Raw genomic sequence first — 19,428 nt, 5'->3', positions numbered from 1 at the left:
AAGAATGATGTGATTTACTTTCTATCCGAGATCTCCCTCCATTGCCCCCACTTTTCGGTTTGTATACAATTTGCAATTACTATTATTAGAGGTCGTGGGCATTTCGTTGGAGTTGGCCGAGCACCGATGGTAGCCCGTTAAAGGCTTATGCAATTTTTGCTGCACGTTCATGCGGCTTTCTGAGGGAGGTGAGGCTGGCTTGGGGGGGGGGGGTTGGAGGGCAGAAACGGTGGGGGGGGGGGGGGTAAGCTGGCAGCAGGTGCCGGCCTGCCTGTGAGCGACGCCTGTGCGGGGACAAGAAGCAGCCTGATAACGCGATGATTGCCAAAGTGAAATGACACGCATTGAGCGCTGCGCCGCGAATGTCCCCGCGGGCGCGCGAGACAAGTCGGCGGGAAGGAGTCACAGATTTTGTAAAGTGGCTTTACACCTGTGCTCGCGCTTCGGTGTAGTAAAAAAATAATATAATAAAATCCAACACCGCGCGAGCGAGCGAGCGAGCGAGCGAGCGAGCGAACGGGCAGCATCCAACTGAGATGCATCATCTTGAGATGTGAGTGGAGAGAGCCTGGAAGCAATCATTGCAAAACGGTGCTCACAGCACAACCTTATAATACCAGGAGGCAGAGCTGTGTGAAATTAGCTTTTATACACACTCATGAATAAAGGCAGCAAAGCGAGCCATCGCTACCTGACAGCCAACCTCGATGCTTTATTTGGCTCACCGCGCTACCCAGGTCACATGGACGCATGCCACGACAGTGGCATTCAGGCCTTATTTGTCACCTCATCTGATAATAAGTGACAGTCGAAGCAATTACAATATTCTCGTCTCCTGGAAATACATCTTGCCGCGTGACTTTCCCCCCCCTCAACTCATGCCCCACTTATCCCCACCCCATCCCCTCGCCTCTCCATTCTTGCTCAGCGGTAGAATGTAAATTCCCCACCAAGGTTAAAGCTATTTTCTGGTCTTATCGCCTTGAATGTTATTTTGTAGCCCCCCCCACCCCACTCTCTTTCATATTTTGAAATGTCTGTGCCTCAATTTACACGCCTGCCACGGCCTATTATTTCAGGCTGTGTAAATAGCACATATCTACAACGGTGCACTTTGCCGGAAAACAATGCCGATGTGCCAACTGCCCTCCTCGGCATTCCGAAGACCCAGAACGTGAAGTGCGAATGCATCTTTGATTCAAATCGAGGCAATTATTCAATTTAAATGCTCGATTTTTCTGAACAAATAATGATTTTTAGTATTCCTTTCACCTAAACCGGCAGCCGAGCTACGATCCCTGAAGCAACACGTTACTCAGCAACGTTGGTAGTGCTCGTTCACACAGGTGATGGTGGTGGTGTGACAGTGGTGTGTGCTCAACACGAAAGCTGCCAGAACCGCTTCAAGTCAAAGCTCGGGTATTGATGAATAATTTCTTCGAACTTTGGTATCAAAGTGGAGAGTAAAAAAAAACAACAAACCCAGATTTCACCTGCACTCATATGCTATTTTATACACTGGTCATCAGTCCAACCGTATATACGGTACATTAGCATACTCATACCCAGTATACATAAAGTGCTGGGTTCTACTTTTACTCTTCTCCCAGGTGTAAAACTTTCCGAATCTATACTGACAAATGCGAAGCAACTGCAACATTCACTACCTGACCGTTAACGTTGCCATGCAACGGCAAAAAATATATAGTCGGCAATTGCACCTCACTGCTAAGAAGAAAGGCCATTGCCAAGAAACATTAGCCTTCTCTATATATCAAGAGTGTCGCATCAAAGTATTGTTCATCATCAAATAATTCTAGTTAGACAGCTGTGTGCGAGCTTGACCAATCTGAACATAAACGCACACTTCATAATGCGGGGATCTTCTCGCACGAGTCTCCACGTGCCCGCCCCTGGCGTTGGTGGAAGCATTTCATGCCGAGGTTCGCAAAGTCCCAGCTATTTGCCCGCGTCTCAAGTGTGATCGCTGAAGAATCGCCATTGAAGACCACGCTCGTAGTTCTATCGGCCCGCGCTCTATCCCTCACCTAACCAAAAACAGCCCTACGTTTTCATTGAATCGTGGACGCCTTGCATCATTTTTTTGTACTGAGACTGCGTTAATTGCAAAAAGGAAGTGGTGAGTTACATCGAGCCATGGAAGCTTTCCACCTGCAGTTGGGGAAGAGAAAACAAATCAAACTTATTGATCGCACGTAGGACCCTTTCCTTTAAACTTTACTGCCACTGTCCGCCCAGCTCCCCCATGCCTCATGATGGAAGCTCCTGGATCCCGTCCAAACGCTCGCAACACTGGGGCCACGGGGGGGGGGGGGTGGCGCGTGCGTTTGCTCACAGTAAACGTCGACCAGCGTGGTGACGTTGGTGCTCCCCACGGCGTTGTGCACCTCGCACGACACCGGCTCGGTGAAGTAGGAGTGGTCCACGGTCGTCTCGTACGTGTTCTCCGTCGCGCCTTCGATCAGTGCTCCCCCCTTGGCCCAGCTGCCCCAGGGATGGGGGAGAGGATAGGGACAGCGGGACGCAGGGAGGTTTTGTTGTTGTTGTTGTTGTGTGCGGCGGAGATTGCACGGCAGTGTAACCGACCGAGCAGATCGAACGTGACTAGGGTTTTGGGAAAAGGTCCTGCAAAGAATGCGCAACATTGCGCGCGGGGGTTGTGTCTCGTCCTTTTTGTTTTGGCCTGTCCTTTATTTCCAATGTGAACTTTGAAGGCTGGAACAGTTCCAGGTGGGGAAATGACAGCCGAGCGCGGTGTCCTTAGCGGAGCTTGCGACTCTCTCTGTGTGGGGGGGGCAGCACGCATGCGCACAGCGAGGTCTGCATTGTGCGGCTCGTGTCTTGCCGTGAAGCGGAGGGCTCTGGCCCCATTGATTGTGAACTTTAAACGTCGTCCTCGGGGCTGGACTGATGCACACGTGTGATCCAACTGCCCTTGCAGTGGGAGGGAGAAACTAAACCCCCTCTCCTCAGATGTGACGTTGCCAACGCAGTTGAAACAAACCAACAACAAGCTTCTTCACAAGTCACTCGCGTATGCAGGAGCGGTGTGCAAAGCAAAAAAGAAAAACCGTGTAATAAGCTGGCCCATTTTTCTGTTGAATGGGTGCTTGATTGTCTCTGCATGTGTGGACACCCATAGCGGCGTGCGGCGGGCGCACCTGTGTGCATTTGCGTACCGGTATCCGGTGATGTCAGGGTTGGCGGTGGCGGAACACGTGAATTTCACGGTCTCTCCCTCCTGCACGGGCTGCGGGTGCACTGATAGCCTTACAGTTGGCGGGTCTGCGGGAAGAGCAGAAAGTGGTGTTAAACTCGGCTCTTTCATTTGTTAACCTCGAAGCAAAAAAAATGAATGAACTTGCAGCCCGGGGTTGAAATAATTACCCACCGAGCCCTTCTCCAATTTCAGTTCAATTCGGTAGCCTTAATTTATCGTGACTACCTCGACAGTTGACTTAATGAAGGCAGACCTGGGGACGTGTACCTTGTGTAGTGACTATTTTTTCACCCCAAAAAAAATCCTCCTTTTTGTGAATTGGGATCCAACACAGGGATACAAACAGGCCCACTTCTCACAAATTATAACATATGGTATTTAAGAGCCACTTTCTCTAATCATCTTCCCATCTGGAAAGATGAGCCATGAATTCCCACATTATCCTAAGAAGGAAGAAAAAAAGGGCCTGCCACGCAGTACCTGCCTTTGTCGAAATGTAATCAGATGTAATTAGGGCTGCATCAGAGCAAGGCCGGCAAGTGCATATTTTATTGCAACGAACGAGTTAGCGGCAGAAGAAAGATTCAGATTTTACGAGGAGCGCACGCTGGCTGCTTCGCAGTGAAGAACCACGGAGGTAATGGAGGAATTCACAGCAACGCCATTCAAACGAAATTATCAGAAGAAAGCATAGCAGTGGCAGGCGTGCGCATCGGTCAAAATGTCCTCGCAAGCCATTTAATCACGCGGCCGTGAGGATATGTCTAATGGCTCTTGTTTCTTTAAGGGGATTTTTATTCACAGTCAATTACAAGTTAAGCTGAGCCATGTGGAGATCTTTTTTATTTCTTCATATATACACACACGATGTGGAGTCGTAAGTCGCGCGGAGACTTACGATCTTAACGATGAAAGAGTTTTTGGAGAGAGAGAGCGAGAGAGAGGGGGGAGGAAAAAAACATTCGCCTGTTGAACAAAAGAGTCAGGAAGGGTTGAATGAAGAACGTGCGACTACCCCGGAGCCAGCCAACATGTAGCATACTCCAGTCGCTTACACACCATAGCATCGCTTCACAGGAGAACATGCAGGATATGCAAGCGGAGGCGCAGTGGTGCAATGGTGAGCGAAACGCGCAATGAACCCGGTGACTCACATTCAAGCCGTAGACTAACATCAGTGCTCAGTGATATCTGAATGCCCCCCCCCCACCAACCCACACTGGTGAGGTATGGTTCAACACCTATCACGTCTGATGTCGCGTGGTGAGGTCTGCACTGAGCAGTGGTATCACAAAGGTTCGATCCTCATTTTTTCCTCAGTTATTCCAGGCACGTAGTGCACCGAAGCCCCCCGTGTGCTTTTAATCGAGATCACGTGTTGCCTCCCGTGATGCAAAGGGTCTGCACAACTGGACTTGTGACCCAGAGGTGGCCGGTTCGCTTCCATCTCCCGGCGTGGCAGTTGAAACAGGTGGGGCAAGTTCCTTACATCTCCCCCCCCCCCCCCCCGCCGCCACCACTGTCCACCCAGCACTACAAAGGGGGTATACACTCGGCCGGTCGCGTGTGGTTGGGTAAAGTGTGGGTCCTCCCACCTCTTTCAACATGTCTCGTCAGTGTAGAAGAGTAGGCCAAATTACCCCGGAGAAGAGAGACAGAGTTTCCTGGAGCGGAGATCCTTTCGTCAGCAGTGGCGTGAGCGAGCTGATTGTGGCGTTGCACGTTGATTTCACCTCTTCCCACTTGTTATTCTCCCTCCGCCCCGTCGCCTGCCCTGACACCCCCACCCCGTCCTTACCACCTCTTCCTATCTGGACCCAAACAGCTTTTGTTTATTTGTCTGCATTGCGATCCCTCCATTTGCACCACGAACGCCGCTTCCGATCGCTAAAAACGGTGACCTTTTTTAAATTGATTCCGCGGCGTGAGCGCCATGTCTTGAGACACGGCACGCTCAACCGCCGCACACATTTTTAATGAGTCTCCCGGCTGCTCTAGCAAAGAAAGCGTTTAATATTAAGAAGCATCTTCATTAGCCTTTCAAGCCCTGTTAGCACACATGGAGTGTTAATTTATAACCGATGGATGGGCCCCTCGAATGATGGCTTTGAATGTTCAAGCGTTGCGGTGTAGCAGGGAAGGACCGTGCATCTGTCACAGGCAGTCTGTGCAGAATGTGGACAGACTGTCCAAATGGTGTTTTTTTCCCTCTGTTAATGAACAAGGCAATTAAGTGCACCTTTATTTGGAAAGGACTGCCCACCACACTTTTTCGATTCCCCACTTTTAAACGCGTTCATTTAAGGAATCGGCCCCAAAAAAAACTACGAATGCTGAATAGGTGGACACTATTTTTTGGTTATGTTTGCGTTTCTCGTTTTATGTGGAATGTATAATTTCAAACGCAATAAAGTGGCATAATTACGGGGCAGTGTATGATTTTAATTAATGGCTGTTGTATGCATAGCAGTTGTTCACGTTGCAAATTTTGCACACTGCCACTTGGCGTTAATGAAGCCAACAGAACGCCTGTTCACATGCAGATGCTTTGACTCCAACACATGGTACCGGAGATAATTTTGCCGCGCCCACGTGGGAGTACTCGTAGACTCGGTGACACGCTCGCCCAGCAGCGTTGAAACAGGGGTTCCTACACTCCTAATTGATGTAGTAATAATGATAATAATGCGTGCTCGTCTGGTGCACGGTCGCTAAATGCTCGACTTGTGAGAGGGGGGGGGGGAGCTGGAGGGGGGGCGGAGGGGGTTAATGCACGGGGGGTAATACGCGTGCGTGCGTGTCGTGTACGTACGCTGCACGTTGAGCCTCACGGAAGTCTGCTTCCCGTCGGGCGCTGCGGCGTTGGAAGCGCGGCAGGAAAATGTGCGGCCGATGTCGCCGTCGCTGGGCGTGATGAGCAGCTTGCTCGTGGCGCTCTCCCGCTTGCCGTCATCCAGGATCATCTGTGGAAGAGCGAGCGCACGCACGCACGTACGCGCGCATTCGAAGACAGGCCTCCATCCCAATGGGTCCACTGAAGCGTGGCGATGGTGTGGGAGGCACCAGTAATGCTCTGCTCTCTCCTTCGAGAGTGCCTACAATTGTGCTGTGACTGACAGCCCATATAGATGAAAAAGAGAGCGCTGAAGTGAGACTGATCCCACGGCTGCGATAAGTATTTTCACCCTGTGGTCTAACTCTGAATGGTAGAAAATGATCCATGGTCCAGAAACGTATTATTTTCCAAACATTCTTTGACCTACAGTATTGGGCCCACCAGTGTATACTGGCAGGCAGCTGCATCACGTTTAAAGGCTGCAGCTGATCAATGCTGCTGATCCTCCCTCCAAAGGTGTGAGAATAATATTTGGCTCATTGTGAAACCAGTGCGTCATAACTTATCTGTCATACAGTGCTGTAGTATTAACAAATGAACCTCGATTCGTATCGGCGCGTACAAAGTGCACGCTAAATGGTACATTCAGTCAAGCGTTTATCGACTAAGAATGCACTCACATGGGGTGTGCAAGTTTTTATGATGAAATTATACACAGCCCCGATTACACCAGCAAAGATTATCAGAAGGAACAAATATCCAGATGTCACCAAATCTCTTGCACCCACTCTTCCCACGACCCCTCGCATCGGCCACCAGCCCTGCCCATCAAGTCCGTTATGCTGGGACATTAAAGGTGGATCATACCGCAGTCAGCCACACTGAAAATTGCAAATGTGCTTCAGTGCGATTTCCCGGGTCGTGTTTAAATCTGCGCACGCCTCAATGCCCGCAAGTCGCATTGGCAATCTCGCCCACGTCTCTCGGTGGCACGGAAGATACGCACTGACGGGGGAGACGCTTAAATAATTGATGCGGGAGATTATTACCGCATATATTTTACCCACCCCTCCTCCCCTTCCCCCCATAACTTCCAGCCCCCCGCCCCCAACCGTCCCCCACCCCCGTCTTCGGGGATGAGCATAATGTTGAAATCGCTAAATAACGATTTGGATTTAGAGGCAACGATCTGCATCGCCCAGCATGTTTCCAAATTGACAATATTTCCGACGCCACCGCTGTGGGAGGGAGATACAATGCGATAATTGCGTGTTGCGAGTAATAAACACAACCCGGCGTAACACGCCATAATTGCAAGGGGGAGAATATGGGAGCGAACACATATAGGTCATACATATGTATAAAGGGCATTGGAAATAAAAAGAAGAACGGTTTTCCTCCTGCCTTTTCTACCCCCAAGAGTAGTTTGCCTTTAACAGAGAGAAGAAAAGCAATTAAAAACATCGCATCAGTGCACACGCAAAAAACACGAGGAATGTCGAACAAATGGTGGCTATATTTACATATATTTTTTTATGCCAATGTCAAAGCACAACTGTACTGCCATGGCGTACCATCGGCAAGGACATGAATAAACCCACCCCACGTTCATCAAAGGTCGCGCACTTACACTTCTGTGCGAGCCGAGTACACACGCGATTTTCAAAATGGATGTTAAAATTCACTAATTAGCATTCCCCCGTTTTGTACACATGAAGAGTCGCATTTCCCCGCTTCAGGCAATTAGCAAGAACCGATTTCCCTTCCTCCGTTGGGATTTTGCACAACAGGGGAATAAAGGACCTGCGGTTGCCGGAAGGGCAAGTGTCGGAAATGAAGGAAGGCTGCGAGCCTGGGCGAGGTTTGTCAACTATTGCATTGTTTGTATTTGCAGCTGCGTCGAGAGCCCCGCGCGAATCCTGCAATGCACTGCTCTCGTATGCCCTGCAGTGGAGAAGGCTCTAACAAACGAGCGGGCGCCGTACCGCGGGTTACCCACCCCCCCCCCAACCCCGGTTGTGGAGGGGAGAGCACACGTCTGCATGATCCGCATCACTCGGCGTGAGCAACTGTCGTCAGCCCCCACGCCAAAAAAAATATCCTCCACGCGACCACTTTGGCGCTCCGCGGTTTCGTTTTACACGCCGGCGGCGAAGCGTCGCGTGGCGCGGTCGTGTAGCGCAGCGTCGTGCGGCACCCGTGGCTGGATGACGGGCACTCACCCACCCCCTACCACCGCCCCATCCTTTTGCTCCCCCCCCCCTCACCACTTCCCGACCCACAGCTCGGGAAAATAGCTCCTCGTTAAATATGCAAGCGTTCCTTCAAAGTAACCAAGTTGAATCGGTATGAAACAAGCTATTTAAAATAAAACAGGGTTTACTATCAACTTTTTATATACGATGTTTACCGTGTGAAACCAATTTATTATTATTAGACTAATATTACTGCCTATTAATAAAAAAAACCAATTGAGTCACTATTAATTCTGCACAGTACAACATAATTATTTGTCAGCTCTGAATGTATGTGTAGTGACATACACCATAATGGGTCACTACAGCGCTTAGTGCCAGTTCCTGATAGAGAGAGGAACTGGGAGTGTAGTAGCCCTCGCTGCCAGCAGGGCTATGTAATGGAAAAGGGTCCCTCGGGGGCATAGTTCTGGTGGCTGGCAGAGAAGGGGCATCTGAGGACGTAGCAGCCCGCTTGGCTGGCAAGGGCACGTAACAGGACAGGGTAAAGATGTGGGCCAAAGGTGATAGAAGGGACACGTGGTGTATGGCCCAGAATCTTCTGGTAAGTTCCAGAAAGGGGCGTGGCCGAGGGCGGAGCCAGGCCGCGCTGGGGGGCATAAAAGGGAGGTCCAGGGGTCCCATCGGGGCTGTCTGCTGGAATGGAACCCGCCGTGCTACGTTTTCTCCTCGGTCTCCGGTCTTCGTGCTCGGCATCGTGGGTCAGGCAGTGTGCCGACTGACCTGACCCATTTATATAGTTACCCCGTGGTGGTTACCGGTTATGTAGTTATCCCGTGGTGGTTACTGGTTATGTAGTTACCCCGTTGTGGTCATAGAATTAACGTGTTGCCTCCTGAATTCGTGTGTCTCTCAAGTGAACCCACTACATATGTATCAAAACACAAATCTTTCTGCATTGTGTGTGTGTGTGGCGTCATTAAATCTTGACTTAAAGCTTTGGTGACTGCAGGAATTCATGTTGCTATCGAAACGTCATAGTTTTTTGTAATTTTTTTAGAACCTATCTACGTGACTTTACCGAAAGACCCAAGAATGTGTGGCGTCATTACCACAGGCAACACTTGTATTGTACCGGGCGATGTCACACGGGATGAAAGGTTAGGGGCCGGATTCATCGACCGTCCCATGGAGAAGAGGGTGCCGTTGAACCAGCCTCTCGCTGCTTAAAATATCACGATTGGGCATGCCCGAATAAGAAATTACGTTTTTATCCAAGACGACACGTTACTGGCCCGTCCATTGTTTATTTTTGTTGTCACAAGTGTGAAAGGTGTTTGGTCGTCATAATTGAGACGTTAAGAGACAGGAGAGCACTTGCTGCTGCCCCTGTCTCCCAAGCCAAATTAACTCCTAACACCGTTGGTGGTGTGGTGTGACTTGCATAAGGCAATGTTGCTGGGACTGCCGAGTCAATGTCTTTATACAATGTAAAGGCGTTTTTTTAAGAGAATGCGTATTGATGCAAAGAAATACCATTCTAGATGTAGGCCAATTTCACACGTACTAAAAAATACATTATGAAGCGAAATCCAACTCGGCGATTGAATAGCAGCACGTACATTACACCAAAATGTGCACCACTTATGAGGTTAAATGGGAAATGTCTGTTTATTGATGAACACATCAATAAACAGCTCAAGTACCACATTACATTATAATGTGCGATTTAATGTCAACATTTGCTGGCGAACAGCACGATTTTTAAAGCAGCCGAGCTGAACTCTACAATAATTACACATGTTTGATTGGTTTCGAGCACTAATACATACGAAGTAAAAAAAAAAATCCCGTTGGCTCCTACTAAGTCGAAAGATCACCAATGCAGGAAACACCGCGGAAACGGCGCATGATGAATTGCAGTCGCAGTGACTAATGTTCCGCTGGCTGGAGGCAGCTCGAGTGTTTCATAGTCTGGAATGAGAAGAGTCGTGTGTGCACCGGCTGGTACGCACGCGACACTCCCATGACGGCCGTTACACTTTTCCGCTTTGCACAAGGAGTTGTTCCATAAATCAACCGTTTGTCCAACGGTCTCCGCGATTGTGCTCTGCCGTCGGCAAGCCTTCACAAAAGACTGCCCCCCCCCTGCCGCCGCCCCCACCGGTGCGTGACACATCGCATAGCAAGAGGCGCGATTGCACTCGTGAATGAATAGATTAAATGTCACACAGGTAGGGGTATATAATTTCAGACATTTACAAAAGGCCGTAAGTAATAAAAAAAAACTTACATTTGTTTTCATAATTAACCGTTGCCTCGAAACCAACCAAATCTAATGTTGCAGACAATGTTAGCCGCTAATTATTTCTTAGCGTTTACAAGATTGTGAGTATAATAGCAGCGGTCCTTTTTTATGTATGTATTAATGTTGAACTTCTTTCGCGTGGTACTTAGCCAACAGTGCTAATTGCAGGTGCGGGGGAAGGACAACAAACTAAACGCAAAAAGCAGTTCTGAAAAAATGAGTTTTAAATCTAGATTTAAAAGTGCATAGCTCCTGATATTAGAAGAGCATTCCAGATGGCTGCAGAAGTGCATCTGAAAACACGCAATACGGTCGCCGTCTTTGTTCGATGGTTGGCCAAAAGCCGCTGCACATGCTATAATAAATCATAATCTAAAAATCTCCAACAACGAGACTAAAATGTTTTGTGTGCAGAACCAGACGATGCGCTTCACAAGTCCCAAAGAAGCCACCCACTCTCAAATCCTCAAACGAGCACTGCACAGCCAGTACCGTGCCGACAGATTTATCTTCAAAGACTGTCCTCCAAGAGGTGTCACGTTAGTCGGCCTGAATATCATCAAGTCAATTGCATTTATTTTTGGGTTAACATGTGGAGCCTGTCTGACTCAAAATCTGCCATGCAAAGCATCATTAGATCATTAGATGTAAAAATAAACAATTATATACCGTTTAAACAAAAAAGAAAAGCAAGCTGTGGCCGTGAGTTTGTCGTTGTATGCATTTTGCCAAGCGCAAAGGCGACATTTTCTGCGAATGGAGACAATGAAGTTTGCTTCTCTGGTAAGCTGGAGGATAGAGCTGCATACCGAGGCCGACCTGCTGAGACATGCTGAGAATGAGTGTGCGCGTGTGTGGGTAGTGATTAGCCCACTGCGCTACGAACCCGACGACTGGAGTTCGGTACCCGCCACATGACCAATAACAGTGGTGAATATATGAACCGGTCCTGGGCGTCCCCTAGGTCGACTCAGCCCCAAATGAGTACCTGAGAGGGTGTGTCAATGTCGATGCCGAGGAAACGAAAGTTGCCGGAGGTAGTGCCGACCAACCCACCCCACCTTGTGTGCCGTGCTCGCCTTAACAGGTGTTCATGAACAACACTTTCCCCAAGAGCCTGTGCAGACTATACGGGGGACCTTTGTGTGTGCAAACAGTGGAAACTGCTGCACCGCATTCTGTCTCCCGCCTCATGTCCGTCCTGCATGCTGAAAGCTGCATTTGCATGACGCCGTCTTTCATTACCAACTGCCGTTGCTCCCCACTAAAGACAGAGTTCGGGGCTCAATTGATGCAATACATTTCGTCTGGCACAATCAAATTTACTTATGGGCTGTGCCATTCAATTAATTTGAAGCACGCGCAGTTAGTAAAATATTTCCGACCCTTTATGCAATTAGCACTTTCACAATTGGAAAGAATATTTCCACGACCGCTATTATTTTCCTTTTGGCTCTTTTTTTTTTAAAGCTGTTTAAAACGAATGCCATTTCATTAGTCGGGACATGCTTATACGTAGCAGCGTTGCATTTCCCAAACACAGCCGAGACAATTTAATTTCAGATTAATGGAACACAAATGTAGGAGATTAATTTCGCTCTCCGAGAGCTGCACACATGTGATTTAGTTGTAAAAGTCACCGATGTGCAAAATCATTGTCTATCCCATTAAGGTATAAACAGCACATTGGTCTGTCTGTGTGCAGTGCCAAGGCACTCTGTTTTGTTTACCATCAGAAACAAAAAACACTTAATTATATTACTGCTAAAAGTTCGCAACAGATTACGTATATTTTGGTTCCTTTCCATTTTTTTTCGTGATGCAAACATTTATGTGAGCCGGGAACTGTCCGTAGCTGTCAATGAAACGCTCGCGATGAGAGTATTTGTAATCATGTTTTTGCCATAGAGTGCAAATGTAGGATGTTCGCTCCCTCGTCATACGGTCACGTTTCATTCGGGGGCGGGGGGCGGGCACTGCGTGGCTTTACTGATCAAAACCACCGCTGAATACAACTTTTTTTTTATCAGAAACCCAAGGTGTTTTTTTCACTTCTGAAAATAATAAAACGCACAACAAAATGTCACGAGCAATTAATTGCAGCACGGGCGACTGTGGGGCACTCCTTGTAAAGTGGGGCCTTTTAAAGCATAAATCCACTGTCACGTGTGTGCCCACCTCCGCTATTTTGCAAATGTTGTATACGTTAATACAAAAGCAAGGTGCGACCATACTCTGGTCGTGGTTCGTTTTGTTTATCTTATAAGCCGTGGATAAAACTAAAACACCTACCAATAATCATCTGAAAAATTGCCCAGCATTATCAGACGATGACTAAGATTACAAATAAAGATGACATGAGGCATATTGTTGTCCGTTTGATTATGATTATTTGAAAAGGATAACATATTCTCGGGAGTGTATAACAAAACAAATTGATTTAATAAATTAAATTGCCAAGTAAGATGCATTTTTTTCCTCCGACATCTGCAATTTATGCGGGGTTTCAACAAGTCATTTGGATGTTGATTGTGACGTTAATATGACTATAAATGGATCTGTAATGATTAACTAATTAATGTTTGGAGAAAGTGGTGTGGAATTCGTAAAAAAGCAATCTCATTACAGACGGCGGTGGCGAATTGCTTTGCAAATGCAATTCTTCCACCTTCAAGCCACTCTGCTTCAGTCATACGCGCTACAATCACCCTGAATACATTTTCAGTGGACAATGACGTGACCGCATAGAGCGTCACTGGTACGTGTCACGCTTAAAGCTTCGAACTGTAACATTCTGATAAACGTTTGGTGTTTTTTTTTTATTAGTTGCAGTCTATCTGAAGCAAAATGTATAATGGAAATCCGGTGACTGTGTTGCCCATTAAAGATAGCGTTCTGCAGATTGTCCTGGAAATAAATCAGTTCTCTGCCAGTAAAATATAGCATTTTTACCGCCGGCACGGGACCAGAGCGATAAGCATTGTCCAGGAGCTCAATTGAAACACGGGCATTGTTTTATACTACGATCGCATGCCCACTCGTGAATGGGTGATGTCGACCCAGGAAAGACCCGGCACGGGTCGGATCTCGTCCCGTGTCACGAGTTCACGAGCTCTGCGCCACTATCCAGGCCCAGCTCTTCCAAGCGCTCACACTCTATCCCATTTCATCTCCCCTCACCTTGCCCAGCCGTCTCAGTCTTCCCCTCCCCACCCTCCTACAACAGAAGCGAATGGAAGATGTGACATCTCGCGGTGGTGAGATGTTATCCACTTCGCCTGGTATGCAGGAGACATAGGTTCGATTCCGACCATGACGCCACCGTATATTTGGAGTTTGCATGTTCTCCCTGTGGTCGCGTAGATTTTCATCCGGGTCATCCGATTATTCCCTCCACATTTTAGAAACGTGCTTTTAAGAGAATTCGGCTGCCATACATTTCCATGTGATAAGCCACTTCGTTGAGCTATCATCTGTGGCCAGGTCACGTCTGAAGAAGAGATATACTGGTAGGAACCACCTGGTTCCACCAGCCCACAGGGGATTATTGTGTCCGTCCGTCCGTCGTGCATCCAAAAATGGGAGGGGTGGGGCTGGGTGGGGAGGGTGGAGCTGGGTGGGGGGTGGGAGGGGTGGGGCTGGGTGGGGAGGGGCTGGTCACCCCGTGGTGCCCTTATAAAACTCAACGTTTAACCTACTCACGCCGGCTTGTGCCCGCCCTCACAGTCGGGCATATTTGCGGAATACACCACGCCGCTGTTGACCCTGGCCATTGACCGAGCAACCCAACGTTCCTACCAGCTCCCTCCGCAGGAATATGTTATAGCTCAGTGGGCCTCACCTGGTAAAATTAAAATAGGTAAACAGTGAATAGTTAGTTAATAGCTTTTTTACAGAAAGGGTCCGTGTGTTAAAACACCAAGCAGTTCTTCGCCATCTCGAATGTCAAAACCAGTCCACAAGTTTGCTTGTTGTCTAACCATTGCTGCTGAAAAGATGCTCTCCCAGAAGGCCGTGCAGCTGATAAGGTGCGAGGAAAAACTTGTCAATGTTAATGCAGACAGACAAACACTAGAAAGAGGTGTTCCTGTCTGCCTATTTATGTTGAAACCACTATCCTCCACAATGACACTTGAATATTCAGTGTTTTATATATTGTTTAACAGGGTTTAAAATGTCGAATGGTTGTGTTAGGTTAGGTTAATACAAGCTAATATCGTTTAAATTTGTCTTTTTCCATTGTTTTTATTTTACTCTGACATTGGGCCTGAGGTTCGACCTTAGCGACGGACTCCACTGACTCACTTTCTGACCCCCGTAACGTTTTACGACCCGGTCCAGACGGTTGCTTGGGTAAAGACGCGACAGCTCGCTTCCAAACAGCGAGCCAAGTGCCACCATAAGGGAGAGGGGTGGGGGAGGTCTTGGTGTTGTGTCAGCCCAGTGAATCTACCGCGGCCGTTAATCCAGGCCGCGCGCACTTTCCCGTTTTACAAACGGGGCTCAACTCGCTTCCTCTGTGGTCATGGAAACGTGACGACGTGTGTACGCTTACCCGACCATCGCCCGTGAATAAGAACGCTTTGTTGATTATATACATGTGTTTTTCACCTTGTTTCGGTTTCCCCAATGAAGTGAACAAACACGGCAAACGTGTCGGATGCCACAGGGAACTCTGTGCATTTCAAAATACGGGTTGGGTGGGTGGGCCCTCCTGCAAAATGACTTGTCGAGATTTTGGCAACAAGAAATAGTATTGTAACTGACGCATCATAACATGCACCTGGAACTACTCTAATAATCCACTGATTTGCGTGTGAGTGTGTTTGTGTGCATACAAAAGGCCAGTGGCCGTACTTCGGTTTGTTGATAACGTCTGTCACAGGTGTCCTGCTCGCAACGATTTAAATATTATCCACATTTTCTGCAATTGAGCGAGCTCAATTATCAAGCTACGTACAATTGTTTTGGAAATGTCACAAATACGCTCGTGTGATGTTATATGTAAAAACAATATATTCTATACAAAGCTTAACTTCCCACCACCACCATATTGTTGTTGGCCATGCATACAGAACTGAGCTATGATATCTGGTTAATCCCATCAGCTAAACACATACCCTGTTGTCTGCAAGATGCCCCCCCCCCCCCGCTGATGTTCAGAGATGGATTAAGTAATATAGAGTCCATTCATCAAGTGATGAAGTAACACATTGTATGTGTGTGCACATTTACCGATTGCTTTGTGAAATGAGGAGCTGGTGTGGGTGTGTCTGCATCAGCACGGAAGAGACAGAAGTGGCCAAGAATGGTGCTGACTTGGAGACACCCTCACGCGCTGCGCCGACTTAAGAGCTTATCATTAGTGTGGTGCAATATTGGACATCCAGCCCCTGGAACCGGTAGTGGACATCCAGCCCCTTGGATGTCCACCACCGGTTCAGTAAGGGCCAGGGTTTCAGCAGCGTAGCTATGGAGTGCAACTGCACCAGGGCCCGTGGGCCGGATGGGAGTCAAGCGGAGGGCTACGAAGAGGCGGGGGCCGAGAGCAGGGGGGGCATGGGGGGGTTCTAAAACTAAACTAAACTATTTTTTATTTTACCAGCTAAGGCCCACTGAGCTTATTAGCTCTTTTTCAGCAGCGGCCTGGTCACAAATGATAGCTCAACGAAGTGGCTAATCATGTGGAAATTTATAGCAGCCAAATACTCTAAACGCATGTTTATTTATTATTTATGTATTTTTATTTAGGCAATCTGCGGGCACATTTACATCACGTTGTGACACACGTATAAACGCATGTTGCTGAATGTGGAGGGAAAAACCGGAGGACCCAAACAAAAATCCACGCGACCACGGGAAGAGAGCATGCAAACTCCAAATATACAGCAGCAGCCGTCAGGGTCGGGATCGAACCGATGACCTCCTGTATACCAGGCGAGGTAGTTAACATCTCGCCACCATGATGGCCTGGACAGGAGTCCCCCGATTCATTGTTTGCACCGAGGCCCATACCTACTATGCTACGTCACTGGTAATGTGGAACTATGGTGCAGCGTTCTCAGGCGGGGCATTCTGATATCTCCTCAGAGGTCAAATCGATCCATCATCCTTTCAAAGCGAAATAACATAAGTACCACTTTGTGGAAAGTCAGCAGTTTGTTGAATTATGAATGAACAGACTCACTCCCACCAGAGGGATGTGGAATTCCCACCAATGACCAATGACTGCCAACAGTTATCAGGATTGGCTCATGTTCATGCGAGCAGGGAATCTCTTTGGCTTTTCCATGGAAGAACAAAAAAAAAAGGTAGCTTTAGGCACCGTAATTTGTTCCCTGGGGGAGCGGTGACACAGTGGTTCACGCACTTGCACTATAAACCCAGTGGCCAGAGGTTGATCATTAGCCATGGTTAACATCAGTGGAGATTGATGTCTGAGACCACCATCCTCCGTCACCAACCCACACCGTGATCAGCTTGGTGTAGCATGGTATAGGTAGGCCTTCATCCAGCAGTAGATAAAAAATGGTTGATGATGTATATCAGGCTGTATATCAAAAGCACTCAGCACAAGCCATTTTTTTGCAATAACCAGAGATTTTGTTATGCAAGGCAGACGTGCATGGTTGCGAATGCTGTGCAACTCTCAATTCCCACGGCCTAAACCCAATTAGGCGATAGAATGGTGGTGCAGTGGTGAGTCCATTGCTCTATGAACTCGGTGAGTATCATGGTGTCATGGTTAGGGCATAATCAGAATTGCAATCCAGAGGTCGCTGATTCGATTCGATTCGATCTCTCGATATTTTGAATTCGCAGAAGTGAGGGTTGAGCCGAATTCACTGAAATTCAGTGGGCAGTTTTTTCAAAGCCACCCTATCCGTGTACGTATGATGACAATTAGCAATTGGCAGGGCAGCGGTTGAAACAATTGAGTAAGTTTCTTTAAACTAACTCCACCCCCACCGCCGCCTCTGTCCACCCAGCAGTAAAAATGGTGTGCGCCACGGACGGCTGATCGACAGGTTGTGCCTGCTGGGATAAAAAAAGTTTGTGGGTAGTCCCACCTCTTCCCGAGACGTCTGGCCAGCGGGGAAGAGTAGGCCAAAATTCCCTCTAAGAGGCTGTCTCTCTCGAGCTCCCTGGAGCGGAGCGCCTTCTGCCAGCAGTTGGGGCACAGGCAAAGCAATTGCACGGTGGCACCTTTACCTTTCTCTTTGATAAAATTACAACTATTTTTATTTTACCAGGTAAGGCCCACTGATCTATGTAGCTCTTTTTCAGAAGCCACCTGGCCACAAATGACAGCCCAACGAAGTGGCTTATCGAGTCAAAATGTATTGCCCCAAAATATACCAAACGCGCGTTTCTTCCAAATGCGGAGGGGAAAACCGGAGCACCCCGAAGAAAAATACGCATGACCAGCACGGGGAGAGAGACACGCAAACTCCAAATGTACAGCAAGCGTCAGGGTCGGCATCAAACCTCCGACCTTCTGTATACCAGGCGAGATAGTTAACGTCTTGCCACCGCGTTACCCATGACCGTCCCGACCAAACGCGGCATTCAAGACGGGGCGGTGATGGCCGCGCGTGTGCGGGCAGCCGGACCCCACCTTGCTGTAGTGAGCGCCGTCCTGCAGGGTGCCGTCACGGTACCAGGTGATCATGGCCGCGGGTTTGGCGCGCTCGGCGCGACACGTCAGGTTGTACGGCGTTCCCGCCTTGAGTTGCACCATCGGCCCGTTCTCGATCGTCGGCTCGTCGGGGGGGACTGTGGATGGACACGGTGGGGGGAGGGGGAGGAGGGTCATGTAATTCTTGGTTATTTTCCGTGGTGTTCGTCTCGACGTTTCTCCCGTCCGTCCATCTGTGAGATCCATTCGTGCTTCCGAGGTGGTTCAGCCTCTGGTGACACACTGTGCCGGATGACACGAGTGCTTTATTACCGCAAAACTTTATCGGAAGGTAAGCGAGCAATGTGTTCCCTGGTGATATTAAGATTGATTGAGGTGTGCCCTGCCCCTGCAGCCTCTGCTCGTACGACTCGCAGCTTAAGGAAGAATGCTTGGCTTACGCAAACAGTCTAACCAGCTAACATTAATTCAAAATTTATTCTGCCGATGCTCCGAATGGGAACACTTACTCGAGATGCATTACACTGGTTACGTGAGGATGATACGGAGCAGTACATAATGCATTACGCATGTTGCTAAAATTATTTAAAAGCCTACCTCAGACAAAGAACAAAATATATCCTTTAAAATGTTATTACATTGCTACATTTACTTTCTTTTACGTCAGAGTAGATGAGAGAGTATATTAGTACGCGATGCGGTTGCAGGTTGGACCATGTCAAGTGGTTTTCTTTGAACTGAATTTTGTATATTTCTGAGCTGATTATCTGCCACAAAACTCCGTTTGCCACTGAGAACAAAACTTTTTCTAAGTGGCCTTGGTGTAATATTGTGAAACAAAAGAAAAGCAGTGTCACAGAAGTAGTTGTAACTGCAAAGAACAAGAGCTGATGTTAAAGTGTGTGTTATCCATGCTGATGAAAAAAACAATAGGACGTGTTTTATTTTGTCGGTGGGAACATGTGGAAGTAAGTTACCATGGAAAACTCAATATGGTTTTCCGAGAAGTGCAACATTACATCGAGCAATCGGTAATCAAGCATCGACAACGCTTGAGCGATCTGAAGCATCAAGAGTAGATTTTACACCCGTATGTGTTTATGTACGTATGTTGATCTTCTTTCACACCGAATGTAGCCGACTGTGCTAATCGGAGGTGTTGGTGAAGGACAACAAACTAAACATCAAAAAGCTGTTCTAAAAACATGA

General features: G+C 48.1%; 1 protein-coding gene across 1 annotated transcript in view; it reads right to left on the bottom strand.

Annotated features, from left to right (window-relative positions):
* Positions 1-19,428, bottom strand: part of LOC144719118 (kin of IRRE-like protein 1) — a 105,796-nt gene that overhangs the window by 9,176 nt on the left and 77,192 nt on the right. The window contains exons 4-7 of the mRNA XM_078594961.1: positions 18,199-18,356; positions 6,054-6,204; positions 3,201-3,306; positions 2,357-2,505 (exon numbers count right to left, since the gene is read on the bottom strand). Of these exons, the coding sequence (XP_078451087.1) occupies positions 2,357-2,505; positions 3,201-3,306; positions 6,054-6,204; positions 18,199-18,356 (564 nt within the window). The remainder of the gene's footprint in view (positions 1-2,356; positions 2,506-3,200; positions 3,307-6,053; positions 6,205-18,198; positions 18,357-19,428) is intronic.

The sequence above is a fragment of the Lampetra planeri genome, chromosome 5 (genome assembly GCF_965212315.1).
Source record: "Lampetra planeri chromosome 5, kcLamPlan1.2.h2, whole genome shotgun sequence".
Classification (NCBI taxonomy): Eukaryota; Metazoa; Chordata; class Hyperoartia; order Petromyzontiformes; family Petromyzontidae; genus Lampetra; species Lampetra planeri.
This window is presented reverse-complemented; position numbering and strand designations above follow the sequence as displayed.